The 27,396-nt window shown below is 58.1% G+C and overlaps 2 protein-coding genes and 2 non-coding genes across 7 annotated transcripts; all 4 read left to right on the top strand.

Moving 5' to 3' along the window:
* Positions 1–5,229: 5,229 nt before the first annotated feature.
* Positions 5,230–9,045, top strand: VAMP2 (vesicle associated membrane protein 2). The gene is made up of 5 exons (XM_030861510.2): positions 5,230–5,383; positions 5,890–6,010; positions 6,473–6,631; positions 6,728–6,779; positions 7,390–9,045. Coding segments are annotated over exons 1-5 (351 nt in total). The 5' UTR covers positions 5,230–5,381; the 3' UTR covers positions 7,407–9,045.
* A 1,761-nt stretch (positions 9,046–10,806) lies between these two features.
* On the top strand, positions 10,807–25,852 carry PER1 (period circadian regulator 1). 4 transcript variants are annotated; one of them, XM_030861503.2, is made up of 23 exons: positions 10,807–10,897; positions 16,245–16,661; positions 16,779–16,877; positions 16,966–17,120; positions 17,217–17,338; positions 17,430–17,631; positions 17,785–17,836; positions 17,975–18,117; positions 18,500–18,578; positions 18,656–18,762; positions 18,949–19,102; positions 19,177–19,285; positions 19,374–19,505; positions 19,921–20,026; positions 20,126–20,297; positions 20,385–20,515; positions 20,713–20,892; positions 21,525–21,758; positions 22,591–23,156; positions 23,582–23,768; positions 23,956–24,145; positions 24,483–24,633; positions 25,028–25,852. In XM_030861503.2, the coding sequence occupies exons 2-23, from the start codon at positions 16,387–16,389 to the stop codon at positions 25,295–25,297; spliced, it is 3,816 nt and encodes a 1,271-aa protein (XP_030717363.1). In that variant the 5' UTR covers positions 10,807–10,897; positions 16,245–16,386; the 3' UTR covers positions 25,298–25,852. The 4 variants fall into 4 exon arrangements, with proteins under 4 accessions (XP_030717363.1, XP_060146496.1, XP_060146497.1 ...); XM_060290513.2 differs by lacking the exon at positions 10,807–10,897 and adding an exon at positions 10,952–11,259; XM_060290514.2 differs by lacking the exon at positions 10,807–10,897 and adding an exon at positions 11,478–11,630.
* Positions 25,853–26,263: 411 nt separating this feature from the next.
* On the top strand, positions 26,264–26,337 carry TRNAT-AGU (transfer RNA threonine (anticodon AGU)). Its single transcript has one exon. It is a non-coding gene; the product is annotated as a tRNA-Thr (tRNA).
* Positions 26,338–26,738: 401 nt separating this feature from the next.
* On the top strand, positions 26,739–26,820 carry TRNAS-CGA (transfer RNA serine (anticodon CGA)). The gene has a single exon. It is a non-coding gene; the product is annotated as a tRNA-Ser (tRNA).
* Positions 26,821–27,396: the final 576 nt, after the last annotated feature.

Here is a 27,396-nt window from a genome sequence, read left to right as displayed (position 1 = left end):
AGACTCCTGGCTGTGAGGCCAGATCAGTTGACTGAATTCAGCAAGTGTTTCATAGAGGAGCTTGTTAACCCCAGTGAATTTCTAATGAATAATAAATGGAAGGTTGCAGAGTGAGGGTATGGGATCAGGAGGCCTCCCAGGCCTGCTGTGCTGGGCTCTCCTTTAAAACGTTCCTCACTGAGACCGCGGTTCACCATCATTCATTATTCATGTGCCTGCCTGGCTTCTGCGCTGTGCTTGGTACCTGAGAAGGGAGAACTACACAGATTAAAAAGATGCCAGTTTATGTACTAAAATATGTTGCATACGAAAAAAAATTTAAGAGATATTTATTCTATATATGAAAGAAAACACGGACTAACCAATTTAATAAAAGATCCCATCAAGGCATTTCTCTGAGCCTAGGTTTCCCCAAATGTAAAATCAAGCCAATACCTACTTCACAGGATTGTCCTGAGGGCTGACTGATGGTGGGAGGTATTTACAACAGTGTTCCTAAGAGCACTGTTGTAACAGCTGAAAAATTGGAAACAACCTAAAAGCTGGTCCTTGGACTTCCCTGGTGGTCCAGTGGTTAAGACTCCAACACGCCCAAGGCAGGGGGCACGGGTTCCATCCCTGGTCAGGGAACTAAGATTCTGCAAGGAGCGGTCGGAAAAAAAACAGAAAAAAAAAATCCGAAGTTGGTCCTTGAGGGACTAGTTAAATAAACTGTGGTGAGACTTCTGGCTAAACATGGAAGACATGTGAACATGAGCATTTGTCTTCTCTCCCTTCCATAACTGAACTGCATAACAGGAGAGGCGTCAGAGAGGCATGTATGTACACGGACAAAGACCCGGAGAGAAGACAGCAGTGGAGAAAAAGATTCCAACAGGCTTTAGAGGCTGGACAGCGGCCTAAGGGTGGTGACAGAATGAACAAGAAATGATGCTCCACGATCCTGGAGGTCCCTAGACTCTGGGTCAGGGCCTGGCTGAACACAGAGGGTGGCCGAGAGCCTGTGTTCAGGGTGTCGAGACCCCTGGGTCTCCCTCACCTCTCACATCTGAGTCATACACACCAACCCTCCGCACACTCATTTTTGGGGAGGCTTTGGACTTGGGGACCCCAGGCGCAGCAGAGGTGAGGCTTGAAGCTAGAAATAGGAACTCCCACCCTGCCCTCCCAACCCACACCCATACAGGACAGGGATGGAGAATGGAGGACATTCTCTCAAAAAACTGAACGGCCCCAGAGAAAGCCTGCCACCTGTCAACATTTGGGAGTCTGCGTAAAATGCTTTCACTGTCCTACAGCAAAGCCGACAGTCAATGAGTGCCCTCCCCCTACACACACACACACACACACACACACACCTTCCACTCGGCTTCTTGCTGGCTCCCTATTAGATATTAACAGAGAGCCAACGACCAGCAGACATTTAAGGAAAGCCTCCAAAATGAAAAGAGAGAGACTCCTTCCATATATTCCTCCCAGATATTGAAAAGCCTATCAAAGAAATCTGGAAGAAATAGAGAAACTAGGAAGCACAAGAAAAAAAGAAAAAAACTCTGTAATTGGAAAGTTAAAAAAAAAATGGAAGGGGAAACAATGCATATAGTCTGTTAGCATTTGTATTTTTTTTTTTTTTAGCATTTGTATTTTTAAAGAGAAAAGAAGTATCTATGTCTGTGTCTCTGCACCAACCAATCTGGAGGATTTACAAGACTGAAACAGCAGCTGTGTGGAATAGGGGTCTTGGGTGGCTCAGGACAAATGTTCGCTGTACGTTCTTTCGTACCTTTTGAATTTTGATTGTTACCTATTTCTTGGGTTACAATATAATACTGCATTTAAAAAATATAGATGCAGAGAGATGCGAGAAGATATTGCACTTTGGAAATTAAAAAGGTAATCAACATCCATCTTTATTTAAGGATAAAGAGTAATGGAAAAAAATAAATATAACAAAAAACTTTTTCCCCCCAAAAGGAGGACACAGGAAAACTTCCAGAAAGTAAAACAAGAAGATGAAGTGGGGGGTGTCCAAGGGAACCTCAGTTTTATGTCTAGTGCTTTAATATTTTTTGAGGAGAATGCAGTCATATTATTTGCGTAATTAGGACACTGAATGTGGGTGGCAATCCATGTAAAGCTCTTCACATGCAGTAGGTACCTGGTAGTTTCCCTTCCCTCCAGGAGCCCAGGGATTGGCAGGCAGCCCCGAGCCTTCCAGTTTGGAGGGTAGAGCCAGAGGTCACAGGGTTTGAGTAGCCGATTGTGAGGGGGGCTAGGCCCTTGGTCCCCATTCCATGCAGCCCTCCCAGGGGCATGATTCTCCTAATTAGAAGGCCTTTTCTGTACATGCTGTGTTGAGGGACACACAAGGTCTCTGAAATTAATTACTAGTTTGGTCAAGTTTGACTCATGTGGATGGAGCAAGTTCATGAGTCAGTGGGGCAATGACCCAGCTCCCTTCCACCCCAACTTTGAAGTCAGTTGTTAGAAGAGGAAAAAAGCAATAAAAGAAAACCTTTATTAAACCTTTATTAAAGGTCTCTGCCATGCCGCCTACGTCAGAATCATTGGAGGTGCTTGGCCCCCTCGCACATCTTTTGAATGAGCGTTGGGAGTGGAGCCTGGAAATTTGGCTACCACCCCCCAGAAGCAGGTAAATGTAGAAGCTACGATCTCAGTTATGCAAATATATTACTTTATTTTTCTTTAGTTCAATTTACCTCTATTTTGGGTCTCCATTCTAGCTGCTTGCAGAAAACATTCTCTTCGTCATTCCCAGGTGAACTCACCTGGTCTCCCCCACCCCCACCTCTTCTCCTGCCTCCACCATTGATGTAAATGTGGGGAGTTCCCTAGCACCACAGCATAGGTGGGGTGGGTGGGGAGGGCTGCTCGGTGAGCTGCGCGTCCTCTCTTGGGGATAAACCCTCCTGGGTCCCCGCCTCCATGGGTCCATGTGCTCTCATTTCTGTTCTGCTGCTGCTGCCCCCAGGATCCAAGAGCAATGGCAATGTGCCAGCCTTCCAAGCCACACCGCATGGCCTTGGCTCCCCCAGTGTATTCTGGGTTCCGTCCCTTCCATGTCCCCTGGACTTGGCCGTTGGGGAATGAGGATCACTCTTACACCCGTGTCTATCATCGTGTCTGGTCCTCCACTAGCTTCTCCCCTGCTAGCATAGGGTGTCGGGGCAGGGTGTGGGTGGGGAGCGCTGCCTGTTTGTACCTCCTTCCAACCTTACCTGTCTGAGACCCAGACCCTGAGGCTTTTGAACTCAAAAGCCTGGAATTTGGCGTCTTTGTTCTCTGGCTAGAAAGTAAAGTAATCTCAGGGCCAAAAAGCAAGAGCTAGTCTCCCACAGCATCATCTGAGACCATCAGGGAAGCTGCTCTTTTCTTCCTTTTCACATAGGCTGAGCCACCCAGACCTTCTGTGTCAGTGCCCAAGGACCAGGGAAGTGGCGGCTCCTGGGAGGGGAAGGGAGCTGAGCGCATCTTATCTTAGATCTGCTGGGTCCCCACACCCAACACACACTCCCAGTTCACTCACCTCCCCCGGACAGCTGGGAAATGACACCTCTGGTGACAGAGCCAGTCCCAGGCTTCCGCTGGGAGGGGGTGGGGTGCTGCATGGGGGAGGCTGTCACACCCGGAGGCCCTGGGAAGCCTGGGTGGGGGAGGGAAGAAGCTAGCTCCTGTTTGTATCAGAGACCAAGGCCACCAGCCTCCCCTGCCCCCCTTCCAGGGACACAGTGAGCACCCCTGCCCCCGGGCCACTAGGTCTTCTTCTTCACTCTTGAGGCTGGTCCTGACCCATCCCACCGGACAGGCAGCTCACCTGTTCCCATCTTCCCCTGCCTCAGGGGGGCCAGTCCTTCTGGAAAGGAGCGGGGTGGGTGTGTCAGCTGCTGCGTCAGGGACGACAGGGGTAGTGGATTATCTCCTACCGGGTCCCAGTAGTATATTTTGGGTCCAGAGCCAGGACAGGAGCTGTTAGGCTGACACCCATGAGGTTAATCTGCACGTACAGTAGTACCAAGTACCTGAGTACCGCAGGTGCCGTCCCTGCCTACTGACTGTCCTTCCGCCTAAAGGAAAACCAAAACAACAAAACAACAAAAAAGCAAAAGTCCTGGGCTTCCCTGGTGGCGCAGTGGTTGAGAGTCCGCCTGCCGATGCAGGGGACGCGGGTTCGTGCCCCAGTCCGGGAAGATCCCACATGCCACGGAGCGGCTGGGCCCGTGAGCCGTGGCCGCTGGGCCTGCGCGTCCGGAGCCTGTGCTCCGCAACGGGAGAGGACACACACACACACACACACACACACACGCAACGGGAGAGGACACACACACACACACACACACACGCAACGGGAGAGGACACACACACACACACACACACACACACACACACACACACACACACACACACACACACACACACACACACACACACACACACACACACACACACCGCAAAAGTCCTGTCCTTTCGCCCAGGCCCTGTGCCTGGGATTTGAGCCCTCCTGCTGCTGCCAGGGTAGCTGCCGCCACTCTGGGACAGAGCTAGGTTTAGGCCAGTCTGCAGCCACCACCTGAAGCAGCCCCACGGGGCAGCCCCGTGCCCTCCTCCCGGCGCCCTAAGCTTGCCCCACCTCAGCCAGGCCTCTCCTGCCACGGACCCCTGGTCTGAACCTCAGCTGTGAGGATCGTGTTGCTATCCCCCCTACTCAGCTGTCAGGGGCCCCAGACCTCCCTTGAGATATCCATCTGCAGGTCAAGGGGTTGGGGACCAACTGCCACCACTTCACCTCACCAGCGGGGTCCCAGCTATCCGCATGGCCCGGGAACCTGCACTTGCCCCTTCTGATTTCCCTCCGCCCGCCCATTCCACATGCTGAAGGCGGGTCCGCAGGCGTTGGGACCTGGGGGCAGGCCGAGACCTGGGGCTGGGTGGGGTGCGGACCGGTTGATGGGTTTCACGGAGGAGGAGGACGACGTGTTTGGGGCTGAAGGGTGCCGTAAGGGCCAGGAGGCAGGGGCACGGGGACGACGGGGAGAGCTGTGGTCAGACCGGGTGGGCCAGCTGTTGGTGTGGGGAAGCCGCGGCCACCAGGCTCCGGGCTCCCAGGCGATGAAGGAGTGGCTGGGGTCCGCGGCGCCAGACCAGCTGCCCAGCCAGCCGCGATCTCCGCCCTCCGCGCCCCGCCCCCGCGGCCCGGCTGCCGACTAGAGGCCCGCCGCGCCCCGCCCCCGCCTGCAGTGCCCGGATGTGAGTGACGTGCGGCCGCCATCTTCCTGTCCCGGGCAGCCAGCGCCAGTCGGAGCCAGCGCTAGCCGCCGCCGCCATCACTGCTGCTGCCAAGTTCTCCGCCCGCTGCCCCCGCCATGTGAGTTGGCGCCCGCGCCCGCGCCCGCACCGGGTGGCCTGCGCCGGCCGCCGGCCGTCGCCCTTAGGCCCAGGCCCAGGGAGGGCCCGGGGTTCGACTTGCGCCCCCCGGCGCGACCCGCATCCCGAGACCAGGCCGGCGCCAGTGACTGCGCGCAGGCAGCCGGAGGGCCCCGCGTCCCCGGCTGGCCGCGCGGGCCCTGGCCGCGGGAGGGAGCGGACCCGGCGTGCGCCCGCCCCGCCCCTGTCATCGCTGCCGCCTGTCGTTTCGGGTCCACCCTCATTTGACAGGCGGGGAAACTGAGGCCCGGGGGGGAGGGGGCCTCACTCAAGGTCACGCAACAACTCGCTCGCGGGGCCGGACGGAGTCCAGGGTTCCCATCGGGTGGCTTTCTTCCCGGGAAGCAGGAAGGGAGGGACGGATGGATGGACAGGCGGATGGGCGGGGCCCTGGCTGCGGAGCCAAGGGCTCCAGGCCTTGGGTCTTGATCCGTCCCTGCCCTTCAGGTCGGCCACGGCTGCCACCGCCCCCCCTGCCGCCCCGGCTGGGGAGGGAGGCCCCCCTGCGCCCCCTCCAAACCTCACCAGTAACAGGAGACTGCAGCAGACCCAGGCCCAGGTGGATGAGGTGAGTTGTGGGGGGCGGGTGTCAGGCCAGTGGGAAGGACCCTGAGGGTTGGGAAACAGGTGTGCGGGCCCATCTGGGGTTGGGGGTGACGGCACTTCATGTCAGTGAGTTTGGGGACAAAAATATGTCATGCCCGGTCCTTGTCAGCATGCAGTTGGGAGGGCCGTGAGGTGTCAGTCAGCCTTGCTAGCCTGGGGTGTTTCACCCTGGGCGGGTGTGCTCTGGTGATCGGCAGGCTGCTTGAGGCTCGGTAAATAGAGGGTGCTGCTGTGATATCTGAGATGTCTGCCTACCAGCATGCCTTGGCGCATCTGCGGCTATGCTAGGCATGTTCTGTGTATGTTCTTGTCATGTTAGCCAGGCAGCATCAGGGTGCGTGTTCTATATGTGGGCTCATGGTGGAGGAGTGCCCTTTGCGATGGGCCTTGGCACACTCCCCCTGCTTTGCGGGCCTTCCCCCAGGTGGTGGACATCATGAGGGTGAACGTGGACAAGGTCCTGGAGCGGGACCAGAAGCTGTCGGAGCTGGACGACCGTGCAGATGCACTCCAAGCAGGGGCCTCCCAGTTTGAAACAAGTGCAGCCAAGCTCAAGCGCAAATACTGGTGGAAAAACCTCAAGGTAAGGGTGGAGGCAGGCGGGAGGGCAGGTAGGAGGAGTGGGGGGTGGATGGGAGTATCATGGTCTGTCTCACTGACCCTCCCCTCTCGCCCCCAGATGATGATTATCTTGGGAGTGATTTGCGCCATCATCCTCATCATCATCATCGGTGAGTAGGTGGGAGTGGCTAGGGCCCCTTCCTGAAGAGGTTTCCCCTGTCATTTCTGGGTTTTGAAGGTCATTAACCTAGTTTTTACTATTCAGCAGAAAGCACATATAGCTGCCAATAGAAGTTCTGATTTATACACAGCCCCAAACCTTGAAGCTGTTTAGCTTGCTCTTTGCGTGAATCTGGGCAATTTCTCTTAAGATTTTTGGAAACAGGAAAGCTGGTGGATCCCCACTGCTCCCTTGAGGACCCTTTGGGCCTAGGAGCCCAGTCTGGGAACCCTGGAATTGGGGAGTGGGAGAGCAGCAAAGACCCAGGGGCTTGAGAAACAGCTAGGAAGCCAACCACCCCACTGTCTGAGAGCTGTGGTCTCAGAGGCCCAGAGAATTAGGGGTCTGTGGCCCCAAGGCCATACCGTGGAGTTGAAGAGACCTTGGAACCGACCTGTCCAGCCTCTTTGTGTTACAGATGGAGAACCTGAGGCCAAGAGGGGAAGGGATGTCAACCGGCTGGGAGGTGGGGAAGATGGGAGCAGGGCCGGGCTGACACACTGCTTTCTCTCTCTCTTTCTCCCTTCTCCCTCTTCTTCCTTCTCTTTCCCTCTCCACAGTTTACTTCAGCTCTTAAACCCCTGAGGAGCCTGCCCTGCCCAGAGAAGGGCCTCTCCCCCCCACCCCCAGCTGCTCCTCCACCTCTCAGCCATATCTTCCAGCCCACCTCCCTGGATCCGTGTGTGTGTGTGTCGTGTGTGTGCCCCCTTGTAAATAGCCAGCTGTTATTTATACATATATAATATTATATATATTTGGTCTGTTTGTAGTTTTATTACTAGAAGATTTTTTCCGGTTGTCCTTAACACCCCTTCCTGAGGTTCTCATCACCTCCTTTTTCTCTTTCCCTCCTTCCCTTTCTTCCTGACCAGCCCCAAGTCCCCTTCATTTGCATCTGTTATGCAGTCCCCTCTTCCTCCTTCCCTTGGATTTAGCTGATCCTTCCTCCCGCCCTGGACTTCCCCATACCTCCACCCCCTGCAAAAATTATAAAAAGCAACTGTCCAGGCCTCCCTAGGTGCATCTTCTTTGCATCTTTGGGAGGCTCCGAGACTGGTCCCTTATGGTCCTGAGAATCCCAAGGTCTTTTGGGAGCTTCCAGCATGTTAATTAGCATCCATTTGCCTACTGACATCCCTTTTGGTTTCCTTCTCCCCCCCATTTTCTCTTCTGTTCAGTCTTTCAACCTGTGTTTCTTTTTTACTGAGGAGTTAGTCCCTGTTGGTCCTTGTATCACACTTTCATTTGCATGACGTTACTTGCAGGTGGTGGGGAGCCTGGGCTTTTGGGGAGCCAGGCTCTTCTGGCCCCCAGGATTGCCTCCTCCTAGCCCCCCTAGTCCAGTTTGCCTCCCCTACCCCGATTTTCCAAACCTCTTGTCCCTCCTTTCCCTCCCCCCAGCTGGTGTGTAAGTGTCTTGGAGTTCAGTGTGTTATGATGGACCAATAATTCTGCCACTTGGAGTCTCTCCCCACATTCCTGCTCCCCAGTTTCCGTGTGGGGTGCTCAGTTGACATTCCCATGGGGTCTCCCTCCCTCCCATCTGCCTGATCTGCCTCCTCCTCCTCCCACCAGGAGAGTTGGGGGTTGGCCACAATCTGATCTCTCTTGGGAGAGGTGGCTGCCAGTGTGTCGGGGGGGTCATCACTGCCTTGGGGAGGATGGGGCAGGGCAAAGAATCCCTCCAGTTCCTTCCTGAAATCTCTGGCCCCACCCCTGCTGGGGGCTGAACTGAAATCCCTCCTCCCTCATTGGGGGGTGTTGCCCCGTCACTGCCCAGCTCCTCTGACTGCCCCCTTGAACTCAGGCTGGGAGTACTGGTCACTGCCAATGTGTGCATGGGACGCGCTGCAAGACGGGGATTCTTGCCCCTCTCCGGGTCTCCTCCTTAGGTGAAATGATGAAGGAAGGGTCTAATGTCTTTTTAAATGGCACAATTTTAGGGGTCTGAGGGTGCAGTCCCTTAACCTGCCACTGGAGGGCACCCCCTAAACTCTTTCTTCCCCCCACAGTCGAGGTTCCTGTGTGGAGGGGGAGCAGGGAGATCGAAGCTGTGGTGTGAAAGGGTAGGGAGAGATGCTGGGGGTGAGGGTGCTGTGTTCTAGACCCCCCATATTATCCCAGTATCCCCTGCCCCCCTTCCCTCACCCCATGCCCCCAATTCTGTGGCGCATCCAGATTGTGAAAATGTACAATAAATGTGTAATGAGTCACCAGGTGGTGTTTTAAGATCTTTTCTTAACCAGTGGGAAGCGTATTGGATCTGCAGGTGTAACAGGAAGGTTGAGAAGATACATCTGGAAGGGACAGCTTTGCCAGGGGGCCTGACCTTGGGCAGGGCAAAGGCAAAGTGTGATTCACCAAGTGGCCACGAGGGGGCACCAGGAGTTGATAATGGGAAATGTTCATGATCCCACTGTCTCTCGGTCCCGTGAACCCTGAGGTCTGGGCTTCCCAGCTCCCCCCCCCCCACTTCCCTGCGGGCATGCTCCTGCTGTTTATTGGATCCCTTTCTACTCCTTGATTTAAGTCTCAAATGCTCTGCAGTCTCTCCCGTGGTCATGTACTCCTAGGCGTGAAGTAGATGGACAACAGTGAAACGTCTCTCCCTCATTGTGCCTAGCACAGTGCTACATCCAGAAGGCGTTAGTAAATACTTATTGAACAAAACAGCCCAGGGAGATCCAGCTGAGTGCGGTGTGGAGCTGGCTGTAGATGGCCTGCTGCCCCTGCACTCTGTTGCCCGACTGGTGGCTCTAGACCCCATACTGAACTCCTTTAACCTCCAGCTCCATAACGCCCTTGACGTGGCACCCTAGCATCCCTGCCCACAGGCACTTCTAACAGTGGGTGGTGAGTGCTAGGTGAGTTCTGGAGGGCCCACTTTTCTGTGCTGCAGCATGAGGATTCAGCAGCCTAGGAAACCTAATAGTGTTTCCCAAACTTCTAGGCTCCTAAGAACTACCGGGAATGCTTTTAAAAATAGATTTTCAGGCCCCTTCCCCGGAGATTGATTCCGCAGTTGTAAGGGACCCCGGTGATTCTTATCATTATGTATACAGTCATTATAATGTTCATCACTTGTTGAGGGCTTACTATTTTCAAGACAGTGCTCAGGGCCTTTTTGTGCTTCATCTACTGAGTCCTTCACATATTTAGGGTTCCCGCAGGCCTTAGGGCCCACCTTTATCGTATCAGGGACCTGAGTTCAAATGTTGACCCCACCAGAGACTAGCGTGTTAATCCGGATACATTATGTAACCTCTCTGGATCTCAGTCTCATTTGAGACAGTGGGAAGTAGATCAGCCGCCTCCTCCGGGTTTGTAAGCGCATGGCCTGGCCCACAGAAAATATAATCTGGGAGGTGGCTATCATCTTCATCGTTACCACGCGGCACTGAGACCTGAAGATCGCTTCACCGTAATGCCAGCAGCTTCCAGCTTCAGGGAGCTTCAGGAACCCAGGTCCACAGTCCCAGCGCGGGGGCGCTCTTGTCACGCGCCTAACGGCTCACAAAGCGCCCCCACCAAAGCCACCACTGCTCACATCTGCGCCTGCGCAGACTCGGCCGTCCTGGGTTAGCGTGTCGTCAAGGAAAATCCCCAGCTTCTAGGTAAACAAGTTGCCGCGTGAGATCGGCCGCACGTGTCCTCTACAGCTCCGGGACTTCTCAGCCTATGAGAAAATTTGGAGGACTGGACTGGCGTCCGCGTCACCGATCTAGGCGGGTCGGGGGACGCTGCCACAGCCAGTAAGAACTTCGGAGGTGGAAGTGGGCGTGGCTTTCGGTCAGCTTCCAATCAACGTGCTAGGGTGGCCCCTCCCGGACGTGGATCTGTCACTGCTGGTTGGCAAACTGACCAATGAGAAGATGAGGGAGGCGGGTGGCGCCAATGGTGGCAGTGCGGGGGCTGCGCGGCCGCACGCGGCGCGGGGCATGGGTCGGCGCCCTTCGGCCAATAAGCTTGAGGGGCGTGGCATCCTGGTCGGCGGGCGGGCCTGGAGAAGCGAATCCAAGTCTCCTTGATCCTAGTTAGGAAGAAATTGGACGGCGTGCGCGCTGAGCGGTAAGTGCTCAGGCGTGGAGGGTGAGGAGCGGCGGTCGGTATGGGTTTTTCCACGGTGGTTCTGTAAGGAGGGGTGTTAATGCATTGCCGTGAGGGGGATCTTGCAAATGCGTGATCACCGCGGTGGGAGCTCTGATGGTTACGGGGGAATAGGGGCTGCGAACTCAGCTCTAGAGAGAGGGGAGCGGGAATCCTTGACATCAAATCCCTCAACGCCCTAGGGTCCCTGTACCCCTGACTGCCGCGGGGAGGGGCTCAGAAGCCAGCGAACTGAGGGAGCTGAGAACCCTACTCCCAGGGAGGTACGGGACAGGACCCCTGAGAGCCGGTGGGAGACGTTCCAGTGCGTGACTGCTGTTTTGGTAGGTGCCTTAAGCACTTGAAATAGGCAGGGGTTCTGAGGCTGGAGAGAGGTCCTGCTAGGGCAGTTGAGAGGGTACCAAAGGGGGTACGGTGATTTGAAAAAGGGTGGGGTGATGATTTGTGTGACCCTGAGCTAGTCACATCAGGGCTCTGGATGTCTTTCTCATGTGTAAAGGGGAGGGGTTGGGACTCGGAGCCATCTTTGGGAGTAAACGTGGGGTAGCAACTGTCGGATCCTGAGAGGGAGGATGGGCTTGTGCAGATTGGTTGTATACTTGTCTTCCTGAGCCCCTGGCGGTGAGGAGGCACCAACAGAGTGCTCTGGTGTCTGTCTGTACAAGCAACGAGGCCTGTGGTAAAGTGACCTGCAGTAAGGTGGAAGAGTGAGGAAGTGGGGTTCCTAGGAAGTCACTGGGGCTGGTGGCTGCTAGGGTGATCTCAAGGACTTTGTGAGCATGTGAAAACTGGGACTGTGATGATTTGAAGTGTGTGGAGAGTGCAAACTGAATGTCCCAGGGTAGAGGAGAGGTTGGATGGAGTCTGTGTTTTAGGCACCAAACTTAGAATTGGCTGAGTGTTTGAGAGGCCCAGGTTCCCAGAGCTGGTAACACCTCAAAGGTTCCTGAAGGGTAAGAAATCAGAATGACAAGCCATTATCAGAGCTCAGATTTGAATCCTGGGTCCCATTTGTTAAGAGCCTGAGAACTGATTATGGGACATTTTAGGCAAGTTTGGTAACTTCTGAGCCTTAGTTGGTCCTTGTGGAATGGGGATAATTATACCCATCTCACAGGATTCTTCTGAAGATTAAATAAGATAATGTATGTAAAGTGCTCAGCGCAATGCCTGGGTCATGTTTTTAATTTTTTTTTTTTTTAGGTAAAAGAAAATTGCTATAGGGTGACAAAAGAACAGTGACAGGGTGTAAGATTTATGTGAATGCTGTGGTTGGGAACTATTCTCATACTTTTTTTTTTTGCAAATTTTGGTGACCCCCGCCCCATTTCCCTCTTCCTGGTTCTTGTCTTGAGGCACCAGCCCCAAACCTTCATTCCTCCCTTTTATCCCTCTCCCAAGATCCAAGGCCCCAGGCTGGGCCACTTGCTCTTTCCCAGTTCGAGTTCCTCATCCTAGACCCATTCTCCTCCCTATCCCTCCTCCCTGTCTCTGCTACCATCGTAACAAGAGATTCAGGCTCTGAAGGGGGCCTCAGGGAAGGAGCAAAGGTCTCTTGCAGAACCTGGCCTCCAACTTACCCGCCCTGGCTTTGGGATCGGGCCAGCAGATGTGTACAGTCTGGAAGAGGGGGAAAGCCAATGCCAGGAGCTGTAGGAGCAAGCCAAGGGGAGGGCGGATGCGAGTCTGGAGAAGAGAGCCAGGCGTGGGGGCGGGGGAGGGGGGACCCCTTCCTCCTAATCCTCTCTCCAGGAATCCCTGGCGTTGGGACAGGATGGCTATCGTTGGGTTGGGGGGAGGCGTCCAGGCTCGGTGCATGTCCTGGGCTACCAGCCAAAAGAACATGATGTTCCCAAGTTCTCTGGCCGCCGCCCTCTCGGGCTGGCCGCCTCCCAAACCGCTGCCTCTCCAGCCTCCCTGCCCCACATTCCCCGGCTGCCTCGCCCCGCCCCCTTCCTCCGCTTGACGTCACCGCCGCCTCCCGCCCCCTCTCCTCCATTGACGGCAGCAGGGTCTGGTTACTGTGGGGACCGTGAGGCAGGATCCTGATTAGGGCCTTGAGAGCTGCTGGAGCGCTGGACCCTTTTGTCTACGCAAAAGGAAAATGTGGAGGTGGAGGTGGAGAGCAAGGATCGCCTGTGCCGGGGGAGATCACATCTAGAGCCCTAAGGAGTGCTGAGGAAGAAGAAAAAGGATGTTTCCAGAGAAGAGGTGTCTGAAAAGGAGACAAGGGACTGGGCCACAATATATGAGTTGGGGGGGCATTTTCAAGGAGAGAAGACTGAGAATCCAGGCTCCTCAATCCTTTATTTCCTGTGTTTTCTTGCTTTGGTTTTTCTGGGTTATTCTGTAAGCTTTTCTACAGAGCCCTGACCCTGCCCACCCCCTCACCCCACCATGGGGAACACAATTGTTAAGGAAAGCTTAGGCCACGTAACAGGCGTGTGCACCCACGCTGATTACGTCAGCATCAGCCTCTTCACTTGCCACCCACGTTTCCAGGGAGCCCTGAGAGGAACTACACATCAGTCTTGGATGGAGGGGGTCTGTGTAACTGAAGCTCTTCGCGGCCCAAGCTGGCACTTTATTCCCCCAAATTTAGGACTCAGTGTTCTGCTTCTTGCCTCTTAAAAAAAAAAAATTATAATTTCCAGCTCCTTCTCTATTACTGAGGCCCCTCCCCCTCCCCTAGCTCTAGTTACAAAGTCACCATGTTTATGATCACCTACTGCGTGTCAGGTTCTCTCCTGGGGGCTGCGGAATACAGTTAAGGAGACAGGTGATGAGGTCCTTGGCTTTCTCTTCTCCTTGCGGTGGGGACCTGAAGCCCTTGCCACCCCACCTTTGTCTAAGGTCTCTTCTCTCAGCCACCGCTTTGTTCCCCTGCAGCCCTGGCTGCCTGGCCCCTACTTTTGGTGCAGCCGTAACTGTGGGTGGCTGCATCCTCAGGAGAGAAGCACTAGTCACCACGTAGGTTGCCCGGTGACCTTTTCTCTGATTGGCCATGGAAACACCTGCCATTGTTTCCCTTCACAGCTCCTGTTGGCTCTGGCTGCCCCTTCTATTGTTTGCATCCTTCCCCCCACTCCACCCCCTCCTCAGATGTGGACCCTCGATTACCCTCCTCCTAGCTGTCCACAGGATTTGAAGTGTCAGAGGAAGGGATTGGGTAAAAGGGCTCTATTGTGATGACAAGGCTGGGGAGGGGAACCTAGGAAAGGCCAAGCTGGGTTTTCTGTCCATCTCCTCCCAGGGACCAGCTGTCTCATCCAGCTTGGTCCACCTCCTAAGGTCTGCATTCTTTCTGCCCACCCCTGGCAAGGCCAGGGTGTCCTGTTGTGCAAGGCTGGTCGGTTCAGGAAGTAGAGTTATCTTAAATACCTACTGTGGCCCTGGTATGTTCTCTGAAGAGGGACAGCTTACCTCCCCTCCCTTCCCCTCCCCTCCCTTCCATTATTTACTGTACAAGACGTCCCGCGCCCATTGGCTGGGCTGTGGTGTCTGGGGCCCTTCAGCCCAGCGCCAGCACCCAGATCCACGTGCGCCCGTGTGTGTGACACAGCCCTGACCTCAGTGGGGGCCAGTAGCCAATCAGGCGCCGGGACGAGATCCCCAGCCAATTGGGGGCGGGGCCTGTGGCTCCGCCGGCAGGAGGCCAATGAGGGGCAGCGCCTGGCGTTATGCAACCCGCCTCCTGGCCCCGCGGAGCTTGCACTCAGCTGCGGGCTGCAACGGCGGCGGGCAGGCGACCGGAGGGCGCTCGCGCGGCCAGGTAAGCATCTCCGCGGCCACCCCAGGGGCCGGTCTTCGGCCCGGAGGCTGACTGCCGCCACTTCCAGCCTGATGGGCCGCTTTCGGCCTGGGCACTCAGACGGCACACCAATAATCCGCCTTCCTTGCCGTTGTCCACCCGCTCCCTGTCCCCGGGGACCTAGGTATTCCTCACAATCCTGCACTGGGCGTCCGCACTCCTGACCTGCCTACCTTACCTCCAGCTTTGCCCCCAACTCCCAGCTGCCCCGGCCCCACACCTGACCCTCATCAGGCATGCCCCCTGCTGCCTTTGTCACTCGGGGGTCTCCGGTTTTGCCCCAGCACCAGGACCCCTTCGGGCTTTCCACGCTTCCCGCGCTCCCTCCTCCAGTCCCTGGCCTGGCGCCGGCTGTGATGTCAGCCCGGTTCAAACTGGAACATCTCGTTCCCGGTGCTAGTTCCTGCTGTTGGCCACAGCCTTCCCTTTTCTCCTGAAGCTCAGAAAATGCTCTGAGGTTGGGGGTGTGGTTGGAGGGAGAGAGTAAGGGAACAGACGTCTCTGGCCTTTGTCCGTCCCTTGGTCAGAGCAGAGTGTGTCTGCTTCGGATGGCTGTGGGGGGGGGGGGGTGGCGGTGGCGGCGAGTGTATAGAAAAGTAGGGGACCGAAGAGAGGATTCCTGGGTTCCTGACAGGCCTCGGTCCTGGGGGTCGGGAGAAGGTGCAGGGGCAAGAGGAGGAAAGGCTGTGTTGTCTTAACCAGAATGATTGGGATCCTGGAGAGCGCCGGTCTAGGGGCTTTTGCGCGGAGGGCGGTGGTGGTTGTGTTTTGCCCTGGGGAGCAAGGCCAGCCTCTGAAACCCCGATGGCTGCCCCTCTTCCTACGGCCACTCGGCCCTCCGGGGACTGGGGATCTATTAGAGGTGGGCGACCCCTGGTCGCGCTTGCGAGTGCGGGAGTGTGTCGTTGCCCCGTTTCCGCCGAGAAATGGGGGAGGGGTCGCCCCCTCCCCCGCCCTCTTGCGGGCCCTCCAGCAACCGCTGAGCTCAGCCGCTGACGTCGGTTTCCCTGGCGACCGCAGTGGCGGCGGAAGCGCGTGGTGGGGCCGCGCAAGTCCGCGCGCATGTGTGGCGGAGGTGGCACCGCCCCCGGATAAAATTAGCCCGGAGGCCTAAATATAGAAGGCGGCAGGCTCGCACCTTGCTCCGAGGCCTTGGAGTTCCAGGCGGAGTGGGGGCCTGCTGGGAATTTGGGAATGGGAAGTATCCAGGCTGTGGCTCACAGCTGAAGTTCTTTCTAGTCGACCGCTTAGGTATTACCTCCTCAGGCCACGCTGGCAGGGGATGTGGGGGAAGGACCAAGAGAGGCCCCTTTCCACCTGCAGCCCCCCGACGCTCCCCCGCCCCGTACGCGGACAGGAAACAGAAATTGCTTAGGCTCCATATTGGAAGCCTGGGTCTCAGGAGCGTGGGGACCTGAAAGGGAGGAGGCTGAATGAAATTGGCAGGTGTTGTGAATTTACAGCCCAGGTTTTTCTCCTTCTTGTCTCTCTTTTCAGGCGCTGGCTGTGATCAAACTTCTCAGCTCTCTGAGGCTTGAGTCTCCCACCTCGCTCCCCTGGCCAGGCCTCCCGGCCCCCTCGTGCCTCTCTGGTGGCCTCTCCGCCTTCCCTGTTCTCCTGCGCTCCCCATGGCCCAGACATGAGCGGCCCCCTCGAAGGGGCTGATGGGGGAGGGGACCCCAGGCCGGGGGAATCCTTTTGTCCTGGAGGGGCTCCATCCCCTGGGCCTCCACAGCATCGACCTTGTCCTGGCGCCAGCCTGGCTGACGACACGGATGCCAACAGCAATGGCTCCAGCGGCAATGAGTCCAATGGACCGGAGTCCAGGGGTGCATCTCAGCGGAGCTCACATAGCTCCTCCTCCGGCAATGGCAAGGACTCGGCCCTGCTGGACACCACTGAAAGCAGCAAGAGGTGTGTTTGGATGGGTTGCAGGTGCTAGGAGTGGTCTTTTGAGCAGACTGAGCTGGGAGACAGGCCCGTGCTGCTGCCCACTTTCTCCTCATCTTGGGTCTGTTGCTTCTCCCCTAGCACAAACTCTCAGAGCCCATCCCCACCCAGCAGTTCCATTGCCTACAGCCTCCTGAGTGCCAGCTCAGAGCAGGACAACCCGTCTACCAGTGGCTGCAGGTTCGTGGGGTGAGGGCTGGGGGAGAGGGCTGGGGGCCACGCTCTGGGGCTAATGTCTATACCCGCTCCCTCCCTGTGGGCCCTGCAGCAGTGAACAGTCAGCTCGGGCAAGGACCCAGAAAGAACTCATGACGGCGCTGCGGGAGCTCAAGCTTCGGCTGCCACCAGAGCGCAGGGGCAAGGGCCGCTCTGGGACCCTGGCCACGCTGCAGTACGCACTGGCCTGTGTCAAGCAGGTGCAAGGTGAGTGGTGCTTCCTGGGAGGGCAGTGTTCAGGTCCTGGGCTAGTACCATGGGGGCAGTCTCCTCACTAAGTGTGCTGCTGCCCGCACCCTGCAGCCAACCAGGAATACTACCAGCAGTGGAGCCTGGAGGAGGGCGAGCCTTGTGCCATGGACATGTCCACCTACACTCTGGAGGAACTGGAGCACATCACATCTGAGTACACGCTTCGCAACCAGGTCAGCGCAGCCCAGCCTCTGTATCCCGACGCACCCCCAGCCCCACTCCCACAGCTCCTGAACCTGCTCTTGTCTTTGCTTTCTCGCCTAGGATACTTTCTCCGTGGCTGTCTCCTTCCTGACAGGCCGCATCGTCTACATTTCTGAGCAGGCAGGTATCCTGCTGCGCTGCAAGCAGGATGTGTTCCGCGGTGCCCGCTTCTCAGAGCTCCTGGCTCCCCAGGATGTGGGCGTCTTCTATGGTTCCACTGCCCCATCTCGCCTGCCCACCTGGGGCACGGGGGCCTCGGCAGGTGAGGTCCCGAAGTGCTTGGGGGGAGGGATGAGCAGTTCCAGGAAGCACCTGCCATGAGGGGCCAGGGGCCCCAGGCTTTTCCTTGCTGGGTTCTTCTCAGCCCAGGAAGGGGATGGGGAGCTGTGCTTACTGTCCTCCTGGTCTGTCTCAGGTTCAGGCCTCAAGGACTTCACCCAGGAGAAGTCGGTCTTCTGCCGTATCAGGTAGGCAGGGGACGTGGGAGCAGACCCCTTGCACCTCCCACACCCCGTTTTTCTTTGCTGTGTGGCCCATGACCTTGAGGTGGGTGGTGGGTGGCTCTTCACTGACAGTCCCTAATGCCTCTTTCTCTTCCTTGCTAGAGGGGGTCCTGACCGAGATCCCGGGCCTCGGTACCAGCCATTCCGCCTAACCCCATATGTGACCAAGATCCGGGTCTCTGATGGGGCCCCTGCACAGCCGTGCTGCCTGCTGATCGCAGAGCGCATTCACTCTGGTTATGAAGGTGGGCGGGCCAGGCGCCTGGCCTGGTTGGGGTAGGAGGAAGGGGGCCTTCTCTAGGCTGGGGGTGAGGCAGGACGGGAGTGTGGGAGACAGCTTTGGAACACAGAAGGTATTGTTAAAATGAGGGTTTGAACGCCTCTTTAGAGGTAGAGTTGGGTGAGAGCCCTAAGCTAGGAGAAGGCAAAGGAGAGTACCTTGGTTTTCAGTTTCATTATCGGCATGGGGCACAAAGATTGTCCAGACCATCTTTGTAGGCTAGAGGGCCCAAGGCAGAGCTGTGGAGAGAACTGTCTGCCAGCCAGCCTGGGCCTGAGGCAGCATGGAGGGCTGAGGAGCTGGACCGTTCTGGAGGAAATCCAATGGCCACACTTTCTGTGCCTCAGCTCCCCGGATTCCCCCCGACAAGAGGATCTTCACTACGAGGCACACGCCCAGCTGCCTCTTCCAGGATGTGGATGAAAGGTGAGGTCAGGACCTGGAGAAAAAGGAGGTGTCCAGGGCCGAGGCTTTGGCCATTCTGATGCCTCCTGTCATTTCAGGGCCGCCCCGTTGCTGGGCTACCTCCCCCAGGACCTCCTGGGGGCCCCAGTGCTCCTTTTCCTGCATCCCGAGGACCGACCCCTCATGCTGGCCATCCACAAAAAGAGTGAGTTCCTTTCATCCTGCGCTCCCTTCCGGCTGTCTCCAGGGCTTCCTAACAGCTGTCCTTGTGATTGTGTCTTTCAGCGCCTTGGCCTCTTGGATTTCGGGTGGGGGGAGGCTCCAGGGGGCTCCACAACCTTACTTAGCTCTCCTTCCCACTGACCCGCACCTCATTTCTCACTCCCTTCAGTCCTGCAGCTGGCTGGCCAGCCCTTTGACCACTCCCCTATCCGCTTCTGCGCCCGGAATGGGGAGTACGTCACCATGGACACCAGCTGGGCTGGCTTCGTGCACCCCTGGAGCCGCAAGGTGGCCTTTGTGTTGGGCCGCCACAAAGTACGAACGTAAGTGGGTGGTGCCCTGGAGGGCGGGCCAGTGTGGAGGGGGCAGGGCTCAGCTCATCCTTCCCACCCCGCAGGGCGCCCCTGAATGAAGACGTGTTCACTCCCCCAGTCCCCAGTCCCGCTCTCTCCCTGGACCCTGATATCCAGGAGCTCTCTGAGCAGATCCACCGGCTGCTGTTACAGGTGAGAGTTGAGGGGACGGGGCTTGAGAATGAGGAAGGGGTGCGGAACAAGGCCTTGGACATCTGACCTGTCGCTCTTCCTGCCTCAGCCTGTGCACAGCCCCAGCCCTACCGGGTTCTGTGGAGTCGGCCAGGTGACTTCCCCAGGCCCTCTCCTCAGCCCTGGCTCCTCCAGTGCCAGCAACGGGGGTGACGCCGAGGGACCTGGGCCTCCTGCACCGGTGAGTGCCTCTCTGCCACTTTACCCCTTTAGTCTCCCGTTCCCTTGTTCTCAGAGTCAGCACTGCCAAACCCAGAGGAGCCGCGTCCACCTCCTTTTCTTTCTCGTCCTGCTCTCATAGTGATCTCTGCTCCTCCCCACTGGGGCCTTTTTCTTTTTTTTTTTTGCGGTACGTGGGTCTCTCACTGTTGTGGCCTCTCCGGACGCAGCGGCCATGGCTCACACACAGGCCCAGCCGCTCCGCAGCATGTGGGATCTTCCCGGACCGGGGCACGAACCCACGTCCCCTGCGTCGGCAGGCGGACTCTCAACCACGGCGCCACCAGGGAAGCCCTGGGGCCTTTTTCTTGCACTACGCTCTGGGCTCCCCAGGCTGGCCACGCCCCCCCAATGCTGCCCACTGCCCTGCCCCACAGGTGACCTTCCAGCAGATCTGTAAGGACGTGCACCTGGTGAAGCATCAGGGGCAGCAGCTTTTTATTGAGTCCCGGGCCCGGCCTCTGCCCCGGCCCCGTGTCCCTGGTGAGTTGGTGAGGGTGTGGGTGAGGAGTGAGGCCTGGGGCGGGGCGGGTCCCATGACCCTCAGCCCAACCCAGAGGAGCTTTTCTCTCCTCGGCCCAGCTGCAGGCACATTCAAGGCCAAGACCCTTCCCTGCCAATCTGCAGACCCAGAGCTGGAGGTGGCACCTGCTCTGACCCAGGCCCTAGTAGCCTCAGCTCCTGAGGAGGCTGAGCGGAAAGAAGCCTCGGGTTGCTCCTACCAGCAGATCAACTGCCTGGACAGCATCCTCAGGTAAGGCCATCCTGGCCCATTCTCCCGCTTGGGCCCCGGCCCTGCCCCACCCAGGCGCTGCTCTCATGTCTTCTGGTGCTTCCTCAGGTACCTGGAGAGCTGCAACCTCCCCAGCACGACCAAGCGCAAGTGCACCTCCTCCTCGTCCTGCACCGCCTCTTCGGCCTCCGACGAGGACAGGCAGCGGGCGGGAGCGGTCTCTGTGGGGGCCGAGAAAGGTGAAGAGCCAGGCCATCCTGCCTCCACAACCCTGTCCTCTGTTCCTGCGTCTGCATTTCTGTCTTTGGGGCCCCACCTCACTCTGTCCCGTCCCCGCCCAGCCTCCAGATCTCCACGCTCCTCTCTCTCCCCACCCCCACTGGGGTTTCCTCTCCCAGCCTCCCAGCGGGGCGATAACCGGCATCTCTCCGTACAGATCCATCGGCAGTGCTGTCTGGGGAGGGGGCCGCCCCTCTGAAGGAGCCGGTGGTGGGAGGAGGCGCCCTGAGCCCGCTCGCCCTGGCCAATAAGGCGGAGAGCGTGGTGTCCGTCACCAGTCAGTGTAGCTTCAGCTCCACCATCGTCCATGTGGGAGACAAGAAGCCCCCGGAATCGGGTACGGGCGTGGCTGAGGGGGGTGGTGCCCGGGCTCCCTCTGCTCCCCCAGCCAGCGTCCCCCCTCCTGCCGGCTGCCTTCTCCCGCCCTCTGGTTCCTGATGGAGAGAAGGAGGCCCCCGTCTTAGCTCAGGGCTGCCGCTTCTTGCTCTCCACCCGCCCGCCAGCCTCTGCCGCCTTGTCTGTCCCTCATCCTGCTTCCTGTGTTCTCACCGTCAGTTCACACACAAAGTCTGGGGTGTAGGTCAGCCTGAGGTGCTGCCCGCAGACGGTCGAGGCAGGGACTGTTGAAAAGCCCTGAAGGGTCTTCGGGCATTGACCTGGAAAACGAGTGAGGGAAGTGCGAGGTGTGGGCTTCCCTTCCAAGGAGTCACGGGGGGGTCATCCTAGGGTAGTGCCACTGACGAGGACTGAGTATCCCTTTCTTACCCTGGGACGGCTTTACACGGGGAAGAAGGCCCAGAGCCAGTTCTCGGTGGGGAGGTGGCCAAGAGATGCAGGGGAGGCCCAGGCTCGGCCGCAGGGCAGAGCCCAGGTCTTTGGCTAAGCTGCTGGACATGGAGGGTGCCGTGTGGTGTGGGTGTGCTAACACTTAAGGTGATTCTGACCTTTCCCCTGTCTCATCTTCCTCAGACATCATCATGATGGAGGACCTGCCTGGCTTGCCTCTTGGCCCAGCTCCCAGCCCAGCCCCCAGCCCCACGGTGGCCCCTGACCCAGCCGCAGGTGCCTACCGGCCAGTGGGCCTGACCAAGGCTGTGCTGTCCCTGCACACCCAGAAGGAGGAGCAGGCCTTCCTCAGCCGTTTCCGCGACCATGGCAGGCTGCGTGGACTTGACGGCTCCTCCACGGCCCCCTCGGGCCCCGGTGAGTTGGGTAGCCACCTGCCTGCACCTGGTCTAGGGCCAGACTGTCGGGGGAGGGGTTCTTGAGGGAGATCCTTGTGCTCCAGGGACCCAGGCTATTGCCACCTCCGCCACCAGGGCCCTGCCTAGGGATGGCCCCTCGCTAGCTCCTCCCCAGCGGGCAGGGGTCCAGGCTGCCGCCAGAGGAGGGCAGCACTGAGACAGGCAGGCAGGGGCGCTCTGCTCCAGGTAAGCCACTCCAGGCCCAGTCTGGGGGCTGGGGCAGGAAGCGAGCCCACTCAGGACTCAGTTGCTGCTGACTGGGAGATCTGTGTAGACCGGCAGGGAGGACTGGGACGACTTCGGGTGGGGGCAGGGCTTCAAGGGCAGGTGGCAGCCCTCCAGGTGCCTGAGGGAGGCCCCCTGCAGGCGGGCATAGGGCTAGGAACTGGGCTTTCCCGCCCACCTTGGCTCCATCATGAGCCATGCGGAGCACAGCCCCACTGGCAGGAGGGTCGCCCAGGCTGGTAGTTGCCTGCTGGACCGGAGCCACCTGCCCATTCGTCCACGACCTCGCCTGCCTGCTGTCCGCCAGCAGGCCTCGGTCTTCTGCACACCTGCAGCACCCCGCCTCGTGTAACCTCTCCTCCCCCGGCCGCTTTGTCAGTGATTCCCGCGTCTTCCCTGAAGGTCCCCCCACCTCTCCAGAGTCTCCTCTGTTACATGTGGGCCAGGGAGGCAGACTCTCTGGGGCCTATCCTCTCCCTGGTCCGAGTGGCAGGGCAGCCGGCCGGGGTGGCAGGGCTGCTAACCCCCAGGTCGAGGGCCTTGCTTACCCTAGTCTCTCCCCTCAGGCTGCCGCCACGGCCCCGCAGCCCCCGGCCGCCGCCACCACTGCCGATCCAAAGCCAAGCGCTCCCGCCAGCACCCGACCCCTCAGGCCGAAGCCCCCTGCCCCGTCTCCCACCCGTCACCTGTGCCATCCTCTGCCCCCTGGCCCCCACCACCAGCCACGCCGCCCTTCCCGGCTGTGGTCCAGCCCTGCCCCCTCCCCGCGTTCTCCCCCAGAGGAGGCCCCCAGCCTCTCCCTCCTGCACCCACATCTGTGTCTCCTGCAGCTTTCCCTGCCCCACTGGTGACCCCAGTGGTGGCCTTGGTGCTCCCTAACTATCTCTTCCCTGCCCCACCCACCTACCCCTGTGGGGCACCCCAGGCCCCCGCTTCCCACTCCCCTTCTCCGTCCCTGCCCCTGCCGCCCCCCAGCCCTCCCCGCCGCCCCGACTCTCTGCTCTTCAACTCGAGATGCAGCTCCCCGCTCCAGCTAAACCTGCTGCAGCTTGAGGAGCCCCCTCGTGTCGAGGGGAGTAGTGCTGGGCACCCCCCTCCCAGCGAGGAGACTGCCGACCCAGCGGCCAGACCGGTGAGCACCGAGGCCCGCCCCCATCCTCTTAGGGCCCCCACGCGGCCCTCTCCCCTGCTCCTCCCGTCGCTCTTCCTCCTGCCCCCCGCCCACCTGGCGTCCCCAGAGGGTGGTGTCGTGGGGTGGGAGGCCCCAGCTGCGTTTCTGAATGAGGCAGAAATCAGCTGCCTCATCTGTGAAGTGGGGACAGGCCCGTCTGTCTGACAGGTGGCGAGGACATCCCAGTAACTTCTGAGCGTGCCTCTGCTGCTTGGAAAGGGCCCAGCGCCACGGCGCTGCTCTGCGCCAGCTCTCATCACTCAGCCTGGGCCCACTGTCATGGAGTGGGAAGAGGCCGCTTGGCTTGGGTGCGCTCCCGGCCAGAGGCAGCAGTTGAAGGGAAGCCTAGGTGCTGATCCCTTAATCCCTCCCCTCCCCTCCCCCAGGTGGAGATAACTGAGTCCTCCAACCAGGACGCGCTCTCGGGCTCCAGCGACCTGCTGGAGTTGCTGCTGCAGGAGGACTCGCGCTCTGGCACGGGCTCTGCTGCCTCGGGCTCCTTGGGCTCTGGCTTGGGCTCTGGGTCTGGCTCAGGCTCCCATGAGGGGAGCAGCACCTCAGCCAGCATCACGCGTGAGTGCCCTGCCTCCCACAACACCTCCCGGGGTAGGACAGTGTCTGGGGGGTTGGGAGGCCAGGCCCCACTTTGGCCAAGCAGCCTGGGCCCCTGCCCTGCTTCCTAAGGCCAGTGGGCTTGAGCGAGGCCTGGTGGAGCGCCGGGCGGCCTGACTCTGTTGGTTGCCCGCCCCTCACTCTACAGGCAGCAGTCAGAGCAGCCACACGAGCAAGTACTTCGGCAGCGTCGATTCTTCCGAGGCTGAGGCTGGGGCTGCCCGTGCCAGGGCTGAGCCCGGGGACCAGGTCATTAAGTACGTGCTCCAGGATCCCATCTGGCTGCTCATGGCCAATGCTGACCAGCATGTCATGATGACCTATCAGGTGCCCTCCAGGTGAGGACTTTCAGGGACCTCCTCTGCCTCTTCTTCAGAGGAGTGGGGAGGCTGGCGGCCCACCCTCACTGCAGCTAACTTGGGGTTTTCTTTCTGGGCCTGGCTCTGCTCTGGGGCTTTCCTGTTCTGCCCTCCGCCCCTTGGAGCCCCACCATTAGTCAGGCTGAGGGCAGCTTTCCTGGTCCTGGAAGGCCTGAATTCCCAGAGCACCGGTTCAGGGGAGGAGCATGAGGCAGTGAGTGGGGAGCTGGGGAGTTGAGGTAAAGGAAAAATGCCAGCCTCGTGGGCCCTGGCCCCAGCTCCCATTCTCTGCCTCCTGAACCCCTTCCCGGAGCAGGGACATGGCCTCTGTGCTGAAGCAGGACCGGGAGCGGCTCCGGGCTATGCAGAAGCAGCAGCCTCGGTTCTCAGAGGACCAGCGGAGGGAACTGGGTGCTGTGCACTCCTGGGTCCGGAAGGGTCAACTGCCTCGGGCCCTTGATGTGATGGTGAGAAGTCAAGTCTGGGCCAGGAGGGAGAAGAAAGAATTGAGCTCAAGTTGAAAGGGTAGAGGCTAAGGGCTGATCCCCTCATTGTTCCTTGAATCATTAATTCTGAAGGACGTTAATTCCACTAAATTTGCTGCTGGGTTATTTAGTGTTAAACCACGTGTGTTTTGGTAGACCTTTTCTCGGCCAATCTTATGCTAGTGTATAGTGCGGTCTGGGTACAGGGTACGATGCATTTTCCAATCTTGTTGACCCCATGCGCATCTGTATGGATTAATGTTTCTTGGGCATACATTTTGGGAAGTACTCTCGAGTTGGGGAACACGGGGAACTGGGGTGGCAGGTCAGCAGTGAGAACTCTGCCTGACTCGCTCATATCCTTTCTTTCTCCAAGGCCTGTGTGGATTGCGGTAGCAGCACCCAAGACCCTGGCCACCCTGATGACCCACTCTTCTCGGAAATGGATGGACTGGGGCTGGAGCCCATGGAGGAGGGTGGGGGCGAGGCGGGTGGCGGTGGTGGTGAGGGCGAGGGCGGTGATGAGGCCCAGGCCCAAGCTGGGGCCGCGGTCTCAAGCTCTCAGGACCTGGCCATGGAGGAGGAGGAACAAGGTGGGAGCTCATCCAGTCCAGCCTTACCTGCCGCAGGAAATGGCACCAGCTAGACTACATTTGGGGCCACCTCCGGGAATGCATGAGAAGCTTCCTTCTCCCATGTCCCAACTCGCAGAACTCAGACGTGGCTGGACCAACCAATAGAAAACTGTCCCGGCTTCTCCCGCTGTAGGGGGTGTGGGACCTCCCCCCGTCAGCAGCCCAGGATCCAGGGGCTGCCTCTGGCCTCTTAGAGAACAGAGGGTGGCACTCTTTAGCCCAGCCCAGAGAAGCCGCACCTCCCATCCCTGCTGAGGAGTCGTTCCTTCCCCTGGACAAGGTTGCTGACAAGCTGCTGAAGTGGTTCTCCAAGCCCCAGCTGAGCCGGAGTCCCTGTCCCTGCGGCTTGGGGCTGCGTTTATTTATTTGGAGAGCCAGCCCTCTGAGGCCCAAGCAGGACCCGGTGGTCCAGACCCCTAGCTGCTCCGGGGTGGGGGAGGTTGGTGGACCGTGGAGTCCCTGGTGCTGCCCCTCAGGTGGGACCCAGGTGTTCTCAGCTGTACCCTCTACCGCTGACATTTGTGTTTTTGATATCGTGTCTGTTATTTTTTAATATAAAAAGAAAAAATACCAGGACTTTGTGGAATGAACTTTGGGGGTTGGGTTAGGGGAGCTCTTTGTGGGGAGGTGTGGCGCCCCCGTTTCCGGAAGGTTGTAGTGAGAGTGAGCCATTCCCTCCTCTCAGGACCCGCATCCCTCTTCTCCACAAACCCTTTCTCACTGAGAAAGCAGGTCAGTCTAGGTGGCTAAGGGACGGGGGGCCACGCAGCCATTCATAGTCGAGTTGGTCCCCAACGGTGTGGGAGAGAGGCGGGTGGTGCAGAGTATTAACCCTCAGGCTCAGAGCTTGGGAAGGAAAGGGGGAACCTTGGAAAGGATGAGTCACTGAAGCCCCGTGGCAGCCGTTATTTCGGTCGTCTCGATTAGTGACCCTCAGGAACAGCTGATCTACATCTAGACTCAACAACCCACCCAACGGCGCCGTGGCTTAGCTGGTTAAAGCGCCTGTCTAGTAAACAGGAGATCCTGGGTTCGAATCCCAGCGGTGCCTGGGACGGTTGACTCTAGTATATTATTGCTGCGAAGGGGACACATTTCCAGACTTTGACAGGGCGCCTCTCTGTAGTACATATGGAAGGATTATTCTTCTTACCAGCCATCCCATTGCTACTTGAGTCTCCCTCCCTGTGCACTTTTAGTGCGAATTTGGAGGCTGACCCCAGCTGTCAAGAACCAGGGTGTAGCGGCATCCCTTTGTCTGCCTTCAACGGTGTGGGAACGGTTGGGCCCATTTTGTACTGTGGCTCGGGGCAGGGAGAGAGAACTGGAAAGTCGCCGCTTCTGTAGGGCCGTTGCCTCATAAGCGCACGCGCACTGACATCAAGACAGCGCTCGCAAGAGGCGGGCGTGTTGATAGGCAGCTATAGTTCCGCAGGCCCCGGTCCGCAGGCGGCTGTGATGGCCGAGTGGTTAAGGCGTTGGACTCGAAATCCAATGGGGTCTCCCCGCGCAGGTTCGAATCCTGCTCACAGCGTCAGTAGTTTTGGGAATGAATACTACTGCCGCCTCCGGTGAAGAAAGCAACTTGTTTTTCCAGTGCTGTCTTTCCCTGGAGCAGATCCCAATTTTATTCCAAGACTCTCAGGGACTCAGCCACCCAGGACCTGTCCACGAGCGCCCTCTTGCGGGCCTCAGATTCCTGCTTCTACTCCTCCTCCAAAGGTTATATCAAGCAAAAAGCCGTTTTAACTGCCAATTTGAATTCATAACTCCAAACTCAGGTGTTTTCTCAGTGCTATTAGCAATCATATCACATTTCCCCATCCATTTCCCCTCCATCTCTCCTATACGACTCTTTCATTCCTTTTCACACCAAACCACGAATCCCTTCATCCTCCTTCAGCTTTACTTCCTGTTTCACTATGTTTCAGTACCAAAACACTATGGTACTGGCACAAAAACAGACATATAGATCAATGGAACAGGATAAAAGCCCAGAAATAAACCCACTCACCTATGGTCAATTAATCTACAACAAAGGAGGCAAGAATATACAATGGAAAAAAGTCTCTTCAATAAGTGCTGCTGGGAAAACTGAACAGCTACATGT

This window comes from Globicephala melas, chromosome 20 (genome assembly GCF_963455315.2).
Source record: "Globicephala melas chromosome 20, mGloMel1.2, whole genome shotgun sequence".
NCBI lineage: Eukaryota > Metazoa > Chordata > Mammalia > Artiodactyla > Delphinidae > Globicephala > Globicephala melas.
The sequence above is the reverse complement of the archived record's forward strand: the minus strand, read 5'-3'. Positions and strand labels throughout refer to the sequence as shown.